This window comes from Hibiscus syriacus, unplaced genomic scaffold (genome assembly GCF_006381635.1).
Source record: "Hibiscus syriacus cultivar Baekdansim isolate YM2019G1 unplaced genomic scaffold, ASM638163v2 tig00110893_pilon, whole genome shotgun sequence".
Classification (NCBI taxonomy): domain Eukaryota; kingdom Viridiplantae; phylum Streptophyta; class Magnoliopsida; order Malvales; family Malvaceae; genus Hibiscus; species Hibiscus syriacus.
The window spans coordinates 7,090,900-7,108,201 of record NW_024062901.1 but is presented as its reverse complement, the minus strand read 5'-3'; the positions used below and the strand labels follow the sequence as shown (position 1 = coordinate 7,108,201).

At 34.3% G+C, this 17,302-nt stretch overlaps 1 protein-coding gene and 1 pseudogene across 1 annotated transcript; one reads left to right on the top strand and one right to left on the bottom strand.

The window, feature by feature from the left end:
• Positions 1-10,376: 10,376 nt before the first annotated feature.
• LOC120145659 lies at positions 10,377-11,898 on the bottom strand (annotated as a pseudogene).
• A 31-nt stretch (positions 11,899-11,929) lies between these two features.
• LOC120145126 lies at positions 11,930-12,707 on the top strand. The gene has a single exon (XM_039159018.1). It carries the CDS (start codon positions 12,016-12,018, stop codon positions 12,568-12,570), a length of 555 nt encoding a protein of 184 aa, XP_039014949.1. The 5' UTR covers positions 11,930-12,015; the 3' UTR covers positions 12,571-12,707.
• The last annotated feature ends 4,595 nt before the right edge of the window (positions 12,708-17,302 follow it).

Genomic DNA, 17,302 nt, shown 5'->3' with positions numbered 1-17,302 from the left:
TTCCTCGTATTGAGGTATTGGTAATCATTGTTCGATATTCTCTCCAGAATATCATAAGCCTCATTATATGTCTTATCTAATAATGCTCCATTATCCAAAGCATTCACCACCATACGAGTTTGCATGTTCAACCCATTGTAGAATATTTCATTTGTGTCCAATGTGGGAATCCATGCATTGGATATTTTCGCAACAAGTCTTTGAATATTTCTCATACCTCATATAGATTCTCATCTTCTAGTTGCTTGAAAGATGTCAAGTTATTTCACAGCTTCACATTCATATTTGGTGGATTGAATCGCATAAAAAACTTTTGTGCTAGCTTGTTCCAGGATGCTATAGAACTGGGTGGAAGTGAATTCAACCATGTCTAGCTTTATCTCTTAGCGAATAAGGGAATAACTTCAACTTTAGTGCCTTCTCAGGAACTCCTTGCTGAACAAATGAATCACAATCTTCTATAAATGCTCGAAGATGTGCTCGAGGATCCTCAGTGAATGAACCACTATATTGCCATATAGATTGTAACATTTGAAAAATCACCAGTTATAGCTCAAAATTGATAGCATGAATTTCTAGTCTCATAATACCAAGATCTAAATCATCGAGTGTTGGCACCAAGTGCTCTTGAAGATGCCAATTGCAATAATCCATATTATAAATTTACTGTTGATTGTTACCAACTCTAGCCAGTATCTCTTCATCATTATCATGTTGGAGCGGAGGTAGAGCATTGTTACCATTGTCAACATTCATGTTTGCTCGATTTCTAACAGCTTCTCTTTGAAGGAGGCATAATTTTCGTTCTATTTTCGGATCAAAAGGCTCTAGCTCGTTGTCACCAAAGGACATAAACCAACAAAAACTGATAAGTACCTACAAAAAGAAAAGAAACAAATACATAAATAAAATTAACTTTAATGCAAAACCGATGCTCCCCGACATGGGCGCCAAAAACTTAATGCTATGTAAGATGCTATAGCAATTACGCATGTATACATATTGTTCAAGTAATAAAATGGTATCTCAAAAGAACTACGAGTGTTGAACCCACATGGAGAAAAAAAATTACAAAAGAGTGTGTGTCAAGTGTAGGAAATATATGGTTGAATTGATAATCTAACAAACATATATCAAAGTAAAGAAATCAAAATAATGAAAGCAAGAGACTTTGTTTACTCTCATAAACCAATGATGGGACAATAGTAGCATGCAAACTCAATAATCATTATCTCTAAAAACAGCCAAGATTAACACACATAAATATGCATTTATCTCTAAAAACATCTAAATAAATTCATATCATAAACATATAGCTAAAGCGAAAACCAACGAGTAAAGCAATTCACTGAACACCTTATATTCGGTACCAAATAAAAATATAAAATTAAACATCCAACTTAGCAAAGTGTATTTTCCTTCTGAAGTCGATATCACAAAGGTAAGGTTGAACCCAATCAGTCACCACTACTACATGACTACTTCACTACAGCTGATGCGCTTCTTGACGATAGATTTAGGCTATCATCGTGGATCGAATATGGTGGAGAGAAATGTTAGAGATGAATTAATTGATGCTTTTAAAGGTGCAATGTGCTCTCCTATTTATCGGTCAAGGGAATAAGTCCTCAACCAATGATATTTCTCTACATTTTAGGTGGTTCTAAATCCCTTTACAGTTGCCCTATTCTAGCTATTCATTCTATAAGTTTATTCAAATCGCTTGATGAGTCACCGATTGTTGCAGGTTATGTTAAGGAATCTAGCACAACATCACATGCAGCTTCAATCCATGCCACAATATCAACATACCAAATTTCAGCATAAAATATTAAAATCAAGCCAACTTATACCAACTTACTCTCATGATGCAAATGATATAAAATATGTAAAAATGATCCTAATGTGATCCCAACGATACTAAAGTTCAAGTTCAACCTAGGTAAAAAGATCTTAAATAATAACTCTTTTGGAGAGTTCCAGATAAACAATATCGATACTATTCATCCAACGGTACCTCAAACCCAGAATATCCTATTTTTCTTGAGTAAAACACTTCTACTCATACTAAAGGCACTCCTAATACTCTCAAACGTTATTAAAAGCTTATGTAAGTTCAATGGATCATAAAATGACATTTTTTATGCCTGAACAACAACAAATACCCCAACCCTTCCATGAACACAAATGTATCCAACTTCATGAACTCATACAATCAATTAAACTACACATGTTGATCTACAAGTGTTATAGAAGTGTTAGGAGTGTGTTAACTTACTACTAGCTACTGGAGACACAACCACAAGCTCACCCAAGAACTAGCTTTTATTTCCTTTTGTTTTTGAAGTCTTCGCCCACTTATTTCACTAAGGGAATGATTTACCAACTTATCTAAAGGCTTAAGAGGAGCAAAAACATTATTCTTAAGGGTTAGAAATGATTTAGAGTCTTTTGAAGTTGAAAGCTTGAAAGAGAGCTCTATGGGTGGAGATTACCCCCTCTTACCTTTCCAAATTTAAACTAAAGATGTTGACCCTTCAAGTTCTCTCATTCACCCTTTGCACACTTGAGAGAAGATGATGAATAGGAGATAGGAAGAAGACGATAAAGGATAGGAAAAAATGAAGGATGTCCAGCTTTCTCTTCTTTCTCTGACCGTTTACATCACTATTGTTAATTGATTTTTAACCTTTAAAAGTCTTTAAGGAATACTTACTTCCCCAACCCCTCCTCTTTTGAACCCACTTTAAAAATACTCTTTTACACTCATTTAGGCTCAATAACAATGACTCAAAGTTCTTGGCGAACACATGGGTTTACTTACAAGCCACACGGGTCAACCCAAAACTACTAGTCCAAAAATTATGGCATCACAAAATATTTATTTTATATTATAAAAATTAAAAATTAGGTTTTAAATGAAATTTATAAATTTAATTATGTTTCAATATTTACAATCCTTTAAATATGTTGTACATTTAAATGGTTTTTCAATTAAAATTGATAATTTAAACTTAATTTATTTTAAATTTTCTCAAGTTTGAGCCCAGCCTTGCTTAACAAGAAATTTGCATCGATTTTTTTATATAATTATATATTAATTTTATGTACATTCGTTATATAAACACGTAATTGTTTAAGTGATATATAAAAAGAAAAAGAGAAATTTTTAATATAATATTTTAAATAGGGAAATATGTATTATTTCAATTTAAAATGAGAATTTAATTGATAAAATTTTTAAACATTAAAAATATTTAATTATTTTAAATTACAGAAGGCATAAAAGTATGGATAAATTGTTATTATACTATATCACATCACCATTTTATTTTATATTTTTAATGATTTAACTGTTTTGTATTTTTAATATTTATAAATTGTTAAATTATTTTTATTTTTTATATGAAAATATAATATAATTGAGTTCAATATTAATAAAAAAAATTGATGTCACTTTAACATGTATACTGTATTTTGATCAATTGATTTAGTTTAATAAAAAAATTAAAAGCTTAAAGTCAAAATAGATGAAGGAGAGCCTAAGAACAAAAATATTTTAAGAAATCAAAGTAAAATATATCATTAGGCCTTTATTTATTATATAGATTTAGATATACCCACAATCTTGTAACATATTTTGTTCCCATCTTCTGTGTTTTTAGTTTCATGTATATGATTATTGAGTAATTTTAGTGACAAAAATAACGTTATCATTTTTAAAATATTTAAATTTAAATAGATGTGTATATTTGTAAGTAGGGATGGCAAACGGGCGGGTCGGGTGCGGATACCCCCTCCCTCATCCCCATACCCACATAATATTTTCCAATCCACCACCCGTCCACCACCTATGATAGGTAAAAATTTTCAAATCCACACCGGCCCACGCGGGTACATTCTCAAATTCATCCCCACACCCACTATCCAACTGGAGACGTACCCGGCTAGACTCGCCCGACAGCTAGGGGTGTTCAAAAAAATCTGATCCGACCAATTCGATCCGTTGATCCGGTCCAAAAATTTGGATATCCGATCCATTTTTCAATTTTGGATAGTTCGGATCTGGTATCCAAAATTTTTTCTGGATTATCGGATCGGATACGGATCGATAAAAAACCATGTTCGGATTATCTGAAAACCTGAAAAAAATTTGGGTTATATTCGAAGACCAGAGGAGGTTTGCGCATAAGGCGTAGGCACAACTTATTCATCCTGAGCTATCGCAGAAGAAGTCTGCGGTTAAGGCGTAAGCACGCCTTACCAGTCCATACAACCATAAATTGAGACTTATTGTATACAACGCCATCGTCTATAAACTTCAAAACCTCCGTTGTTTTTGTGGATTTATTGTCTCTCACCTCTCCGTTTATAGATCACCAACCACAATATCATATTAAGCTAAACCATCTACCAGTAGTCATTATCTGTCCTAATCATCTTCCTATATAAGCCTAAAACTTCAACAAACCATCAACGATGTTTTTGTTTTTCAATGCATGATTATACAAATTATAATACATAAATTATTCATAATTTTCAAAATCAGCAGAAATGTGTAAATGCACTTAAATTCAGAAGAATACCAAAATTGATAATTCAAATATACGTACATATAATGTGTTTCTTAAAAATCAAAATCAATATATGAATGCTCTTAGATTCAGCAGAATATCAAAATCAAAATAACGGAGTATTGACTATTGGCCTTGTATCTGGAACAGAACTAAGAGGATTAGATCTGAAAACCGGAGTATTCACCTTACGAAAAATTAAAGCGACCACAAAAAAACTTCGATGCAGCAAACAAGATTGGGGAAGGTGGTTTTGGATCTGTGTATAAGGTGACATACAACTCTACTACTCGCAGAAGAGACCAGAGTAAAGAAGAGGAAGAAGGCGTACCTGAATGAGCTGGAGACCAGAGTTTGAAACTTAGAGAAGAAGAATTACCAGAATGTCGGTGCAGTAACCAGCAAGCAAAGCATGAGAGGTTTGAAAAAAAATCGATTCATAAACTTATCCCTATTATTTGGTTAAATTATAAGTTATATCTTATACTATATTAAGATTTATAAATTAGTCTCTAAAATTATACCTAAATTCATAATGGTCCAAAATTTAATAGATATTTAGTGGGCGGGCAGATGCGGGCGGATACGGGGCGGGTAAGGTCTCAAACCCATCACCCTCCCAATACCCGCGACGGTTACCACTTTCTAAATCAACACCCGCCCACTACCCACTAAAGTTATACCCATCCCCGCCCCAATTGGAGCGGGTACGGTGCGGAATCCACGGAAGTGGGAAGACTGCTTGAGATCTGATTTGAAGGAATTAGCCCTTACCGAGGACATGACCTTTGATAGGAAAGTATGGAGACTTAAGACCAGGGTAGTTTAGTAGTGCGGTTCACAGCTATAGGGTGTAACATCTCTGTCTTCTTTTTAATGTCTTTGTAGTACTTTCCATGACTTCTACTTTATACATGTTTCTGTCATTGAAATGTATGAAGGCTTAGAACTAGGGTATCGCAGTAGTGTTGCCTTAGTTTAAGAATTAACTCATTTGAATTTATCCCTTCTCGTAGCTTGCTATTATTGACTTCTGTGTATCATTTCTATTCATGTTTCCTCTTTTTAAATTTAGCTGGGTCTTACATTTTCAGTCTATATGCAGAGATTTCTATGTAGGGAATTATTTGCAGGGAATTATTTACAGTGATTACTCCCCATTACAGACGCACATATCAAGACTGCATATGAAGACTGTTCATCTATGTATGTATTTATTTATTTATACATGCATTTGCATCTTATCTTTATTTTTAATTTTCTGACTGCCGGAGGTCTTCCACGGAAACTGCTCTCAACCTGGCGTTGGGGTCAGCCTACTACCCTACCTCCCCCTTACCCCATTGTATATGGGAATCAGGGTTTTGTTGTTGTTGTTGTTGTTGTTGTTGTGTCATCCCTATTTGTAAGGTATTTTTGTGTTGTTTATAGCTTAAAAATTTATAAACGTAAAATATTTTGTAATTATCTAAAATTATATATATATATATATATATATATATATATATATATATATATATATATATATATATTATAAAAATAATTGGATAAACTAAGTAATTAGTCACCAAACTATCCTCACAATTTCGTTTTGGCCACTCAACTATTTTTTTTTCAAAATCATACCTAAAACATTATGTTTTCCTTCCGCTTTGGTCACCCATTGCTAAAAAATAGAACTGATGACGTGGTATTTTTTATTTTTTAACGCGCTATACCTTTAATTACCCCCCAAATCCTCCCTATAAATACCCTCACCCTCTATTACTTTTATCACACCATATTCTCTCAAATTCTCTCAAATTCTCTCTCTATTTAAGGTATATTTTATAATATTTTTAATATTATGTATTTAATTTATTTAAACATTTTACTTTATTTAATATTTTATTAATATAATTTTTTTACATATATATAATGGAAGGCGGTCTACTTCACTTGGATGGAAATCATATATCTCGACACTTTGCTGATACGGTAACATTTTAACGTTTTAATTTAATTTAAATTATTTGTTGATTTATTTAATGCATGATTATTAGATTAAGAATTAATTTGTGTAATTATTTAATTTTAGGAGAAGGACCGTGTATTAGATCCTTTTATTAGGAATCTTAAGTTAGTGATACCAAGCCGTGTCTTGCCGTATTTAGTAGAGGCTGGATTTGGTTACATAGGTAGATATCAGGGTCACTGTAAGATAGAACCATACCTTATTTCTGCCTTAGTATAGCAGTGGAGGCCGGAGACCCACACATTCCATCTTCCATGCGGAGAGTGCACAATTACACTTGAGGATATTGCTATGCGCCTAGGGCTTCCGGTGGATGGAGATGTGATATCAGTGATCTCACAGGGTTCTTGGACTACTTTGTGCCGGGATAATCTAGGATGTGTCCCGGAAAGTTTTATCGGAGGTAAGATACCGTTAAATTGGTTAGATGCCAATTTTCAGGAGTTGAGCGCAGACGCCTCTAAGGATGAAATTAAGATGTATGCACGAGAATGCATATTGTAGTTGATAGGAGAGTTGCTGATGCCAGACAAATCGCACAACTTAGTTCACTGCATGTGGTTGCGACATCTTAGCGACTTTCGTCTGGTCGGATCATTCAGTTGGGGCTCAGCAATTTTGGCTTTGCTGTACAGGGAGATGTGTGGAGCCACTGACTACAGGCGTAATGCTATCGGCGGATGTCTCCTGCTGCTGCAGTCTTGGGCATGGTATCGATTGCCCTTTTTATGTCCTGTTGTAAAGAACCCATTCGTATTTCCACTACTTCTGAGGTAATTATAAAACTAATTTTGTATATTAATAATTTTATACAGCGTATAATAATTTTTTTCCCTTGAATATGTGGTCTACTAATAGGAAAAATCATCAGGAGTTACCTGATGATTTAGAAAAAATTAGGGTGCTAATCGATCAGAAAGCTGACACACATGTATGAATTTTAATGTTTAAAAATCGATTTTAGATTATAGTTATATAATTAGATTATTATTTTGATAAAAAATTATATAATATTTGTTTTAGTTTGAATGGGTGCCATATTGTACTGATGATGTGAGGGCGGTGATCCCACCTGAGTTGAGGGCCTATCAGATGTTTAGATGGCGATGATCCCTCTAATCTGTTATGCGACCGTCGAGTGGCACTCTCATTTGATACGAAAACAACACCGGTTTCATCTTCTCGAATTTCACCATCATAATAAACAATAGCAGAAAGTCGCGTCATTCTTTGAGTTTAAAAGTGCGGCAATATTATATTTGCAAAAAAAAAATAACTGAAACAAACCTCATTAAATAAATTATATATGAACGAAAATATAACACAATAAATTTTTTACACATCAACGTAAATAATTTAAATAATATAATTTTATATTATTACCTGTACCGCAAAATTATTTTGACGTATGCTCTTGCTTTTCAATTTTACAAGCACAAAAATTAATTGAAAATAATTAGTATAATATTTTTTTCAAATAATCATAATAAACAATAAGTATAATAAAAAAATTTATAACAAAATTTATAACGAAAAATCGCACGAACTTCTAAATCAAATATGAGAAAATTACCAGTTATTACTCGTTGACGGAATTGTTGTATTAATTTATAAGTTAGAGGAGAGAGATGTGAGGAGATATGAGAAACTTAACAGCGAGCGAAGGGTATTTATAACTATATAAGGCGCGGTACCTGCACAGCGTTATATGTAATTATTCAGATAAAGGTATAGCGCGGACCAGGGTCTGCGCTAAATATAATTCATACTCAAGTATAGCGCTGAGCAGGGACTGCGCTATACCCCTAAATGGCGTATAGCACAAATTAGGGGCCGCGCTATACCCACGTGTAAGTCATGTCAGCGTATAACGCGGTACAGGGGGCTCGCTATACTCCACGTGGCGCCAAATCAGCATATAGTGCAGGACAGGGAGCGCGCTTTACTGCTACGGGTGTTAGATCGAAAAATATAATATAACCGGTGTTAGATCGATAAATATACTAGTCACCGGTGATTTTTCGGGAAAAACGCCCATGAATTACACAATAATGAGGCTTGCCAACTCATCTTTGGCGGCACCCTCTTTTACCCCTTCTAGATACTTTTAAGAAAATTTTGAACTTTCCAAAAAAAGAAATATTTTTCAACAATGAAAGCGTTTTTTTAACCAAATTTTACAGTTTAACACTGGAGTTACCAGCAGAGCCACCGTTTTGTGATAGCATAATGCGTAAATACAGAAAAATGATTAAAAAAAATTAACAGTCTTGAAGTTGAACATGGCAAATAATCCAGAAAGCAAACATGCATCCATCTATTAGCTAATAAAACAATGTAAAACAAATAAAATTGTTTATTTTTGTCTGATTAAGCAGATTATCATCTCTATATATTTGTCCATTGCCATTAGATTCTGCTATACAAAGGTTGCAAGAGAAAGGGACAAGAACAAGTCCAAGTCCAAGGTAAGAATTTTACTCGATTTCGCCTATCAAGTATCCAAAATGATTTCATTTTGAGTTTTCCTATGATGGAATAAATCTGGGTTCTTTTTAGTTTATAAATGTTTTCAAATAGGGCAGTTTATATCAGTCTCGTTTGGTTTCTGTTATTGAATTTGTTTTTGAGAATCAGTTGAAGATTTTAAGACAAAAAGAAAGGTTAGGACTTTTCATTTGAAACCAATGAACCAAGCACTTGGAGGAACATGTTCTTTGTTTGATATTTATGTTGTTTGTTCCACTCAATGGGAACAAAATGTGAATGGATGGGTTGTTGTGAAACATAGTTGTTTTTGGTAGTATTTTTTTGGGCTTGTTGTTTAAATGCTTGATTATTAGTAAGGAATGTCATCTCTTTGATGTTTAAAAATGGTGAAAAAGAACGAATACTGATGTGGTCTTCGTCGTCGAGGAAATGCTTCAGCGTCACAAATTTGTCAAACGGAGTAGAGCTTATCGAAGCGTGATTCCGACTTTTGATCGATTCAGTGATAACAAAAGTTCGGTATTAGGTTGTATTCTGGGTCATTTATGTGTTACCCCCTCATTTAGGGGAAAGTTTTGGAATACACTTCTGCATAGGACTGCAATGGCTTCCTTTGGCTGTTGTATTAATAAAAAACCGATAATTACCAAACCAAGCCTTTTGAATATACTAATATACTTGAACTATGTTGTAGAAGGTGGCTTCTACTTAGAAGATGGAGCATGAATCATGTTTCGTTGGGCAAGATACTTCTTGTCGAGTTAGGATTCGAACGTTGTTCATCTTACAACTATATTACCTGTACTCGGGTGCGAGTGTCGGAAATGGAGTATGTTTTTTTTTTATCCAAGGTTTTTCATGTATTTGGAAGATCATGAAAGGTCAATATCCCATACCTATATGTGGATATGCATAGGAAACAAGTGTCAAACGAGGACACATTGAGAAAAATGAATTGGTGGAGTAAACCGCATGACTATTTGATTACGAGTAGTCCAACTCCCTGGTGGCATACTGGCATGCATGATTATGACTCAACAGAAAATTGGCTTGGATGTTTAGCGAGTCAACAGAGCAGATGGGGTGTCTACATTTTTTCTTGTTTGTCATCTCTGTGTGTCATTGTTTTTTTAATGAATCCACTGCTTCTCAGTAATCTTTCTTCAAACTTTGTATCATACTTCTTCGTTTTGTTTCGAGTTATTTTGTTTTCTCGGCTCCAGGTTATTTGGCATGGTATTTAGTTTTTTTTTTGGGCATTCGGTAGAGAATGATGGAAGTACACCTTCACACTGAAACAGATATCTGTACAGAAACAATGGGATTTTCCCCTGCTTTGATTTCTTGAAAAAAAAATTAATCCCATTTTACATAAAATAATTTTGATCTTTGCTTATTTGCTATTACATCTCCGATAACCTACACGTCTGAGGACGGAAACTGCTACTTTCTAAAGTTAGATTTTGCTCTTGTTTTGTGGTATGATCATATCGAGTCACATAAAGGGCTGGTTGCTTACTGGTATTGCTCGAATCGGGTCCAGCTCATTAATTCCCATCCCAAGGGAGGTTCTTCCAGATCATTAACCATCTCCCAAATATCATCACTGGCTTCGGGTGGATCGGAATGGTCTCCTCCAGAACGTGAAGCACACGAGGAGCATGTTATCTCCATCGTAGAGGGTCTTTCAGAAGATGCTGCAGTCCTGTTGTCACGAACTTGTGTTCCTCGTGACATGGGCTGGAGGGGGCGTCTATCGAATGCTCGAAAGCTGCCCGATACAACATAGACTTGACACAAACTGAATTTGTGTCTTAACTGCATTTAGTAAAATGGTAAAACAAGCAATTGATGATTAGAAATGGAACAAGTTTGTATTGAGATTTGAGTCTGTGTTTACCGTTGGAGTAGTTGTAACTGCTTCTATGGTTCATCTTCCATTTAGTTTTCTTTCCAGCAGGAGCTTTTCCCTTGTAAAAAACCATTGTTTTCTTCATTCCGATCACTCGATCATCCGACGAGTAGACATAACTGGGAGATCCCGTGGCCTTCCAATATCCAGAAGCCGTGGTTCTGTTAGCTCTCCCTCCCCGAGCTTCCCGCTCTAGTCGGTGTGAAGTAAAACCATTGCTCGGTGTCCCCGAACTTGAATTCAGCCTATGTTATACCGCTATATGTATAACACATTTAAACAAATGAAAAACATGTGTGGTATATAATTATAGAACATTTAAACAAATGAAAAACATATGTGTGGTATATAATTATAGAAAATTGTTGAAATTAGAGTCAAATAGTACTATAATATTTGGGTAATTCTGTAATACTACAACATAATTTAAGGCTAAGGAATGACAAATAATGAATGCAACAGAAAATGTTATAAAAATATAATATTTTTTGGTTGAACGTAACCTAAAATATTATTTTTTATTATTTATGATTCAACAAAAAATGTTAGGAATAAGACAACATTTTCAGTAGAACTAAAAAATGTTAAAAAAATTAACATTTTAAATTACCTACAACTTAAAATATCATGATTTTTATAACATTTTAAGTTGTGTATATTCTTTATTGTTCTTTATCTTTAAATTAGGCTCTCGTTTTTTAGACTCTCTCATAATATTTTTAATATTTATAATTAAATTTAGACATAAATTCAAAAAATTTAACTCGAATTATATAAACATGAATCGATTCAAAAAATTTTAAAATTAAGTTTAGCATCAATTTGAATAATTAAAAAAAAATTAGCCTCCTACTTAGGACAACCCCAAAGCGCGTGGATAGTTCCGTTATTTTCAGAACCATCGGCATTGGGCCATACGCTTTCCCACTCCCACCTCTCTCTTCGCTTTAAATCCTCACCCAGCTCACACTCCACCACCCTTTCTAAAAGAAACAAAGCGAAGAAAGGAATTTCCACAAAAACCCATGTCCAAAAAGGTAATTTGGAGTTGGAGATCTGTTCTTGTCGGAGCAGCCTCGGCCATGGCGGCGTCCGCTTTCATCAGCGCCAAACCAAGGGACCCAACTTTCCACCTCATCTCCATCAAACTCACTTCCTTCAAGATCAACCTCTCAAACATCAACGCCGACCTAATCCTCATCGTCCATGTCACCAACCCCAACATCACCCCCATCCATTACTCCTCCACCACCATGTCCATCTTCTACGACGGCTCCTTCCTCGGCTCCGCTCACGTGCAAGCCGGCTCGCAGCCGCCGCGGTCTTGTCGGGTTCTGGAGTTGCCGGCTCGGCTGGACGGGGTGGAGTTGGCTCACCACGCTGGTAAGTTCTTCGCTGACGTGGCGAAAAGAGAAATGGTGCTGGATGCTAAGGTGGAAATCAGCGGTACGGCTAAGGTGGTATGGTGGGATCATAGATTTAAGGTACACGTGGAGTGTCATGTTACGGTTGATCCCATTTTTCTTGATGTGATTGATCAAGAAAATAATTCCCAGCTGGAGATTTTCACTTCTTCATAATTAGTTTCTCTGCTTTTGATTTATAGTAATTTTGTTTTGTTTTTTTTTTTGTGCATAAAATTACGTCAAGTTCTGTTTTCGAAGCATATGCACTGAAAAAACCAAACTTTGGGAATTAAATAATGAAATTCTTACAATTAATGGCTGCCTTCATTGCCATGTGTGTGGTGTAGCTGAGCCCTTGTTTTATATCCAGAGAAGCATGCGGCATCATCGTTTGATATTTATGGCGGTTGCACCTTTCAAAATTATTATTGTCAAAAACAATTATTATGGTCAAAAACAGCGGTATAAAATGAAATCATATTCAGGACGAAAGAAGTATCATATAGGGTGAATTCTATAAATTTAAGAGTATGTGAACTTGTAAAATTTTAGAAAAAAAATATGTTATTTGTCGTGATCGGTTTTTATCCGGGCACGAAATATTTACTTGGCGGGAAAAGTGATGTGAATAAATGGTTTTTAAAATAATTTGGGAGTCGTCATCGGCCTTTTGAGTTAGGTAGGTCGAATACCTAAAAATTATATTTTAAAAGAGTTTTAAGAAAACATCAGTTAAAAGATGAACTGATCTGCGTTTTAATCAAAAATTCGTTCTTTTTAATAATAAAAAGGGATTCGTGATCGGTTACGTTTAGGGAAGGATTAGCACTCCTACAACGCCCAAAATTGGTAATTTTTAATTATAAATTGTCTCTATTATTAGAAATTTAAAAATTCAAAATATATTTAATTTATAATCCTATTATTTCAAAATTATAATTTTGAGAAAAAAAGGAAAAAATAATTTATATATATTTATAAATAAAATATTTATTTATTTAGAAATATCAGAAAAGGACTTCTAGGTGTCTTAAGACAGCTCTTTTCTTCGATATTAATAAATATTAATATAATAATAAAATTATAATTTTTTATAATATTTAATTTTAAAATACCAGAATAGGACATCCAGTTGTATTAAGACTGCCCTTTTCTTCGATATTGAAAATAAATAAATAAATATTAAATATGAAAAATAATTTATGTAAAAAAACATATAAATTATTATTATTATATATATATATTTATATGACTATATATTAATAAATAATATTTAAATATATAAACAAGTAAAATTAAAACGATAAAATACAATTAGAACTATATATTTAAAAGCAGTAAAATAAATGAAAATTTTAAAATTAGTGACTAAATTATAATAAAATTAAAATTAAAAACCTAATTTATAATTAATTTTTAAAATTATAGGGATTAAATATGTTATTTTTCTTATTTATTAATTTAGTGACTAAAATAAAATTATATAAAATTCGGATATTAGATTAAAATAAATTAAAACATATTATTCAGATTAAAATATTAATTATTAAAATTAACGGACTAAATCTGTTATTTACCCTAAATATATTATTTTAATACAAATGACTAAAATAAATAAAATTAAAATTAAAGAACCGAATTAAAAGGATTATAAATTGATTTAGTGACTAAAATGTAAAGTTTACAAATTAGGATGACTACGGAAAGGATTTAACTTTTATTTAATTACACAAATAACCCTCCCCGAAACGGCGTCGTTCGGGAAGGGCTATTTAAAGCTGAAATCGGCTGGCCCGAAGGGCCAGCATTCATTTTTTTTATTCTCTCTCTAACTGAGAGAGAAATGAAATGCTCTCCCCTCTCTCTAGCTTCCCTCATCGGAGGGAAGCCGGTCATCGGGCAGCAGCCGTCTGCCGCCGTAGTTCTCACCGTCGGCCACCGCATCCGGTGGCCGGAAAAATCTATTTTTACACCACCATGTAGATCGGACCGTCCTAATGACGGTTCCGGTGTTCTTTTCTTTTAAAAAGCTCCCAATCGGAGCAAATCTAGGAAAATACCTTCGGTTTTCGAAGGTTGTTGGTGATGTTTGGAGGCCGGTGGTGACTCCGATCACGGCTTTGTCTTCCCCGGTAAGTTCTCTTCGTTTTCTCCTTGTTTTTTTTTCTGTTTGGTTGCTGGTTTGCTTGCTTTTTTCTTGTTTTTTTTTCTTTGCTCTGTTGGTTGTTTTTCTGTGGCCTGTGGGTTCCTTCTTTTTTTGTTTGCAGGGGAACTGAGGCTTTATAGCCTCAGTGTGGCTCTCGTCGGACCGGTCTGAAGGATGAAACGTTCGGTGAGTCACCAAAGCTATGCTGGTGACTCACCATAGAGGCGACGTTGACGGTCGGGGTTGTGGCAGCAGAGCTTCTGGAGGCTTCTTTGGGGCGGCTTCGTGGCATTGGTGGAGTGTAGGCAACGGACGTGTGGCCTTCTGGAACCAACGGCGGTGGCTGAGGACTTCTGGAGGCGGCGGCAGCAGTAGTGCTAGGGTTTAGAAACCCTAGCTGAAACCCTAAATTGGTTTAGGGTTTCTTTTTGGGTCTGGGCCGATTCTGGTTGGGCCTGGGATTTGGGCTTGTAATTTTTTTAATAATAATAATAATATATATAATAATAATAATAATAATAATATAAATAATATTTAAATGGAAAAAAATGAGTATCTTCAACTGCCCCTCTTTGTTTATTCTTGTGTTAATAAGAATATAGCAAAGACGAAAAGATAATAAGTTTTTTTTTCATTTGACTTTACTTGATTATGATGGAGATGTTGATCTAATTCTTCTTTGGGATTAGTTCTTCTCATTATGAACTTTTCCACTGGGGATGATGTTGACCTATTTCCTTCTGTGATAGAGTCATTCAAAAGATTGAATAAGCTCTTCTCATTATGAACTTCTTCTTTCTCCTTCAGATGAGTTCTTCATTATGAACTTTCTCTGGAAAGGTTGATGCTAATCTATCTGCTTCTGTGATAGAATTATGCAAAAGGTTGAATAAGCTCTTCTCATTGTGAACTTTTTCTTCAGATGATGAGTTCTTCTCATTATGAACTCGAACTGGAAAAGCTGATCCATCAAGTGATGGATTTGAGCAAAAGGTTGAACAAATTCTTCTCATTATGAATTTCTTCTTCCTTCTTCAGATGAGTTCTTCTCATTATGAACTTTCTCTGGAAAAGTTGATTCATCGAATGATGAATTCAAGCGAAAAGTTGAACAAGTTCTTCTCATTATGAACTTCTTCTTCCTTCTTCAGATGAGTTCTTCTCATTATGAACTTTTTCTGGAAAAGTTGATCCATCGAATGATGAATTCAAACAAAAAGTTGAACAAGTTCTTCTCATTATGAACTTCTTCTTCCTTCTATCAGATGAGTTCTTCTCATTATGAACTCTTTCTGGCAATGTTAATCCATCAAATAATGAATTTAACAAAAGGTTGAACAAATTCTTCTCATTATGAACTTCTTCTTCCTTCTTCAGATGAGTTCTTCTTATTATGAACTCGAACTGGTAATGCTGATCCATCAATTGATGGATTTGAATCTTTGCTAAAAATCTTTGAAATTCCTGTCAAAATTCAACATGAATGAGAATGAATGAAAATGCACCTATTTTTGCAAATGCTTAAATATGATGCATGAATGTTAAGTTATTTGATTTCAGATTGGTGAACTGAGTATTTCTTCAGTTGTAGAAACCCAATAAATATTTCTTCTTCAAATCAGAGAATCTATCATCTTTGACAAATGTAGATGTAGATATAATGTCACAAAATCTCTTGAGAATAAAACTCAATAGTATAGGCTCTTGAAAAGCTTGCATTCATGCGACATGTTGATTCTGATAACAACTCATCTGATTATGAAGTGATCTTTCAAAATGATTTCGCAGATATCGATAGTTCTTTTAATACCGAGAAAATCATGAATTCTAATTCTGATGAGGAGAATAAACTGTTATACTTGAAAAGAAATGGGATTTTCAGATGCTATGTCTTCAATAGTCATAGAGATATAATCCTGATTCATCAATTGCAGAGTTGACAGATTTTATATGTGCTACTCAAATGGCTAAGGCTGCTGACGCACTTTTTCCGGTAAAAGGTAGGAAGCCATTATGCAATGATCCCAATTACAAGAAAAGGCGAAACTTGGGCTATGATTTTTGGGAAAGAAATAAGTAGAAGAAGCTTGAAAAGAAGCTTCTTAATGAAGACGATCATGCAGTTCATCTTTTAATTCCAATGATTGGTTCTGTGGTTCCTACCAAACCAGATCAGATAACTCAAAGAACACTTCCAGAAGATGCTATTGGGTCTTCTTATTTCTACTATGAGCACATTCATCTTTCAAATCCAATGATTGGTTTTTGTGGTTCATACCAAACCAGATCAGATAAATCAAAGAACACTTCCAGAAGATGCTATGAGCACATTCATCTTCCAAATTTAATGATTGGTTTTTAGGGTTCATATTAAACCAGATCAGATAACTCAAAGAACACTTCCAGAAGATGCTATGAGCACACGGCACTTGTTCCACTTGAATCTGATGAGGTGGAAATGCTTCTAGGTTTCCCTAAAAAACCATATACAAGGATCTGTATAGAGACATGTTCCATGGTGGTATCAATGTCCTGTCTCTTTTCTCTGGGATCAATGATGTAGAGGTTGCCTTTTACTGTCTTGGCATACTTTTGAAAACAGATGTGCAAGAACTGAATGATGATCGGTTGGAGCAATTGATGAGTAGTTTTAATGGACTCAACCTTGTTGTCGGTGGCATCCATTGTAACAACCTTAATGGAAGAAATAAGCATCATTCATAGGCTTAAAGATTTTTGTTGGTGCATTTACTTGTAATG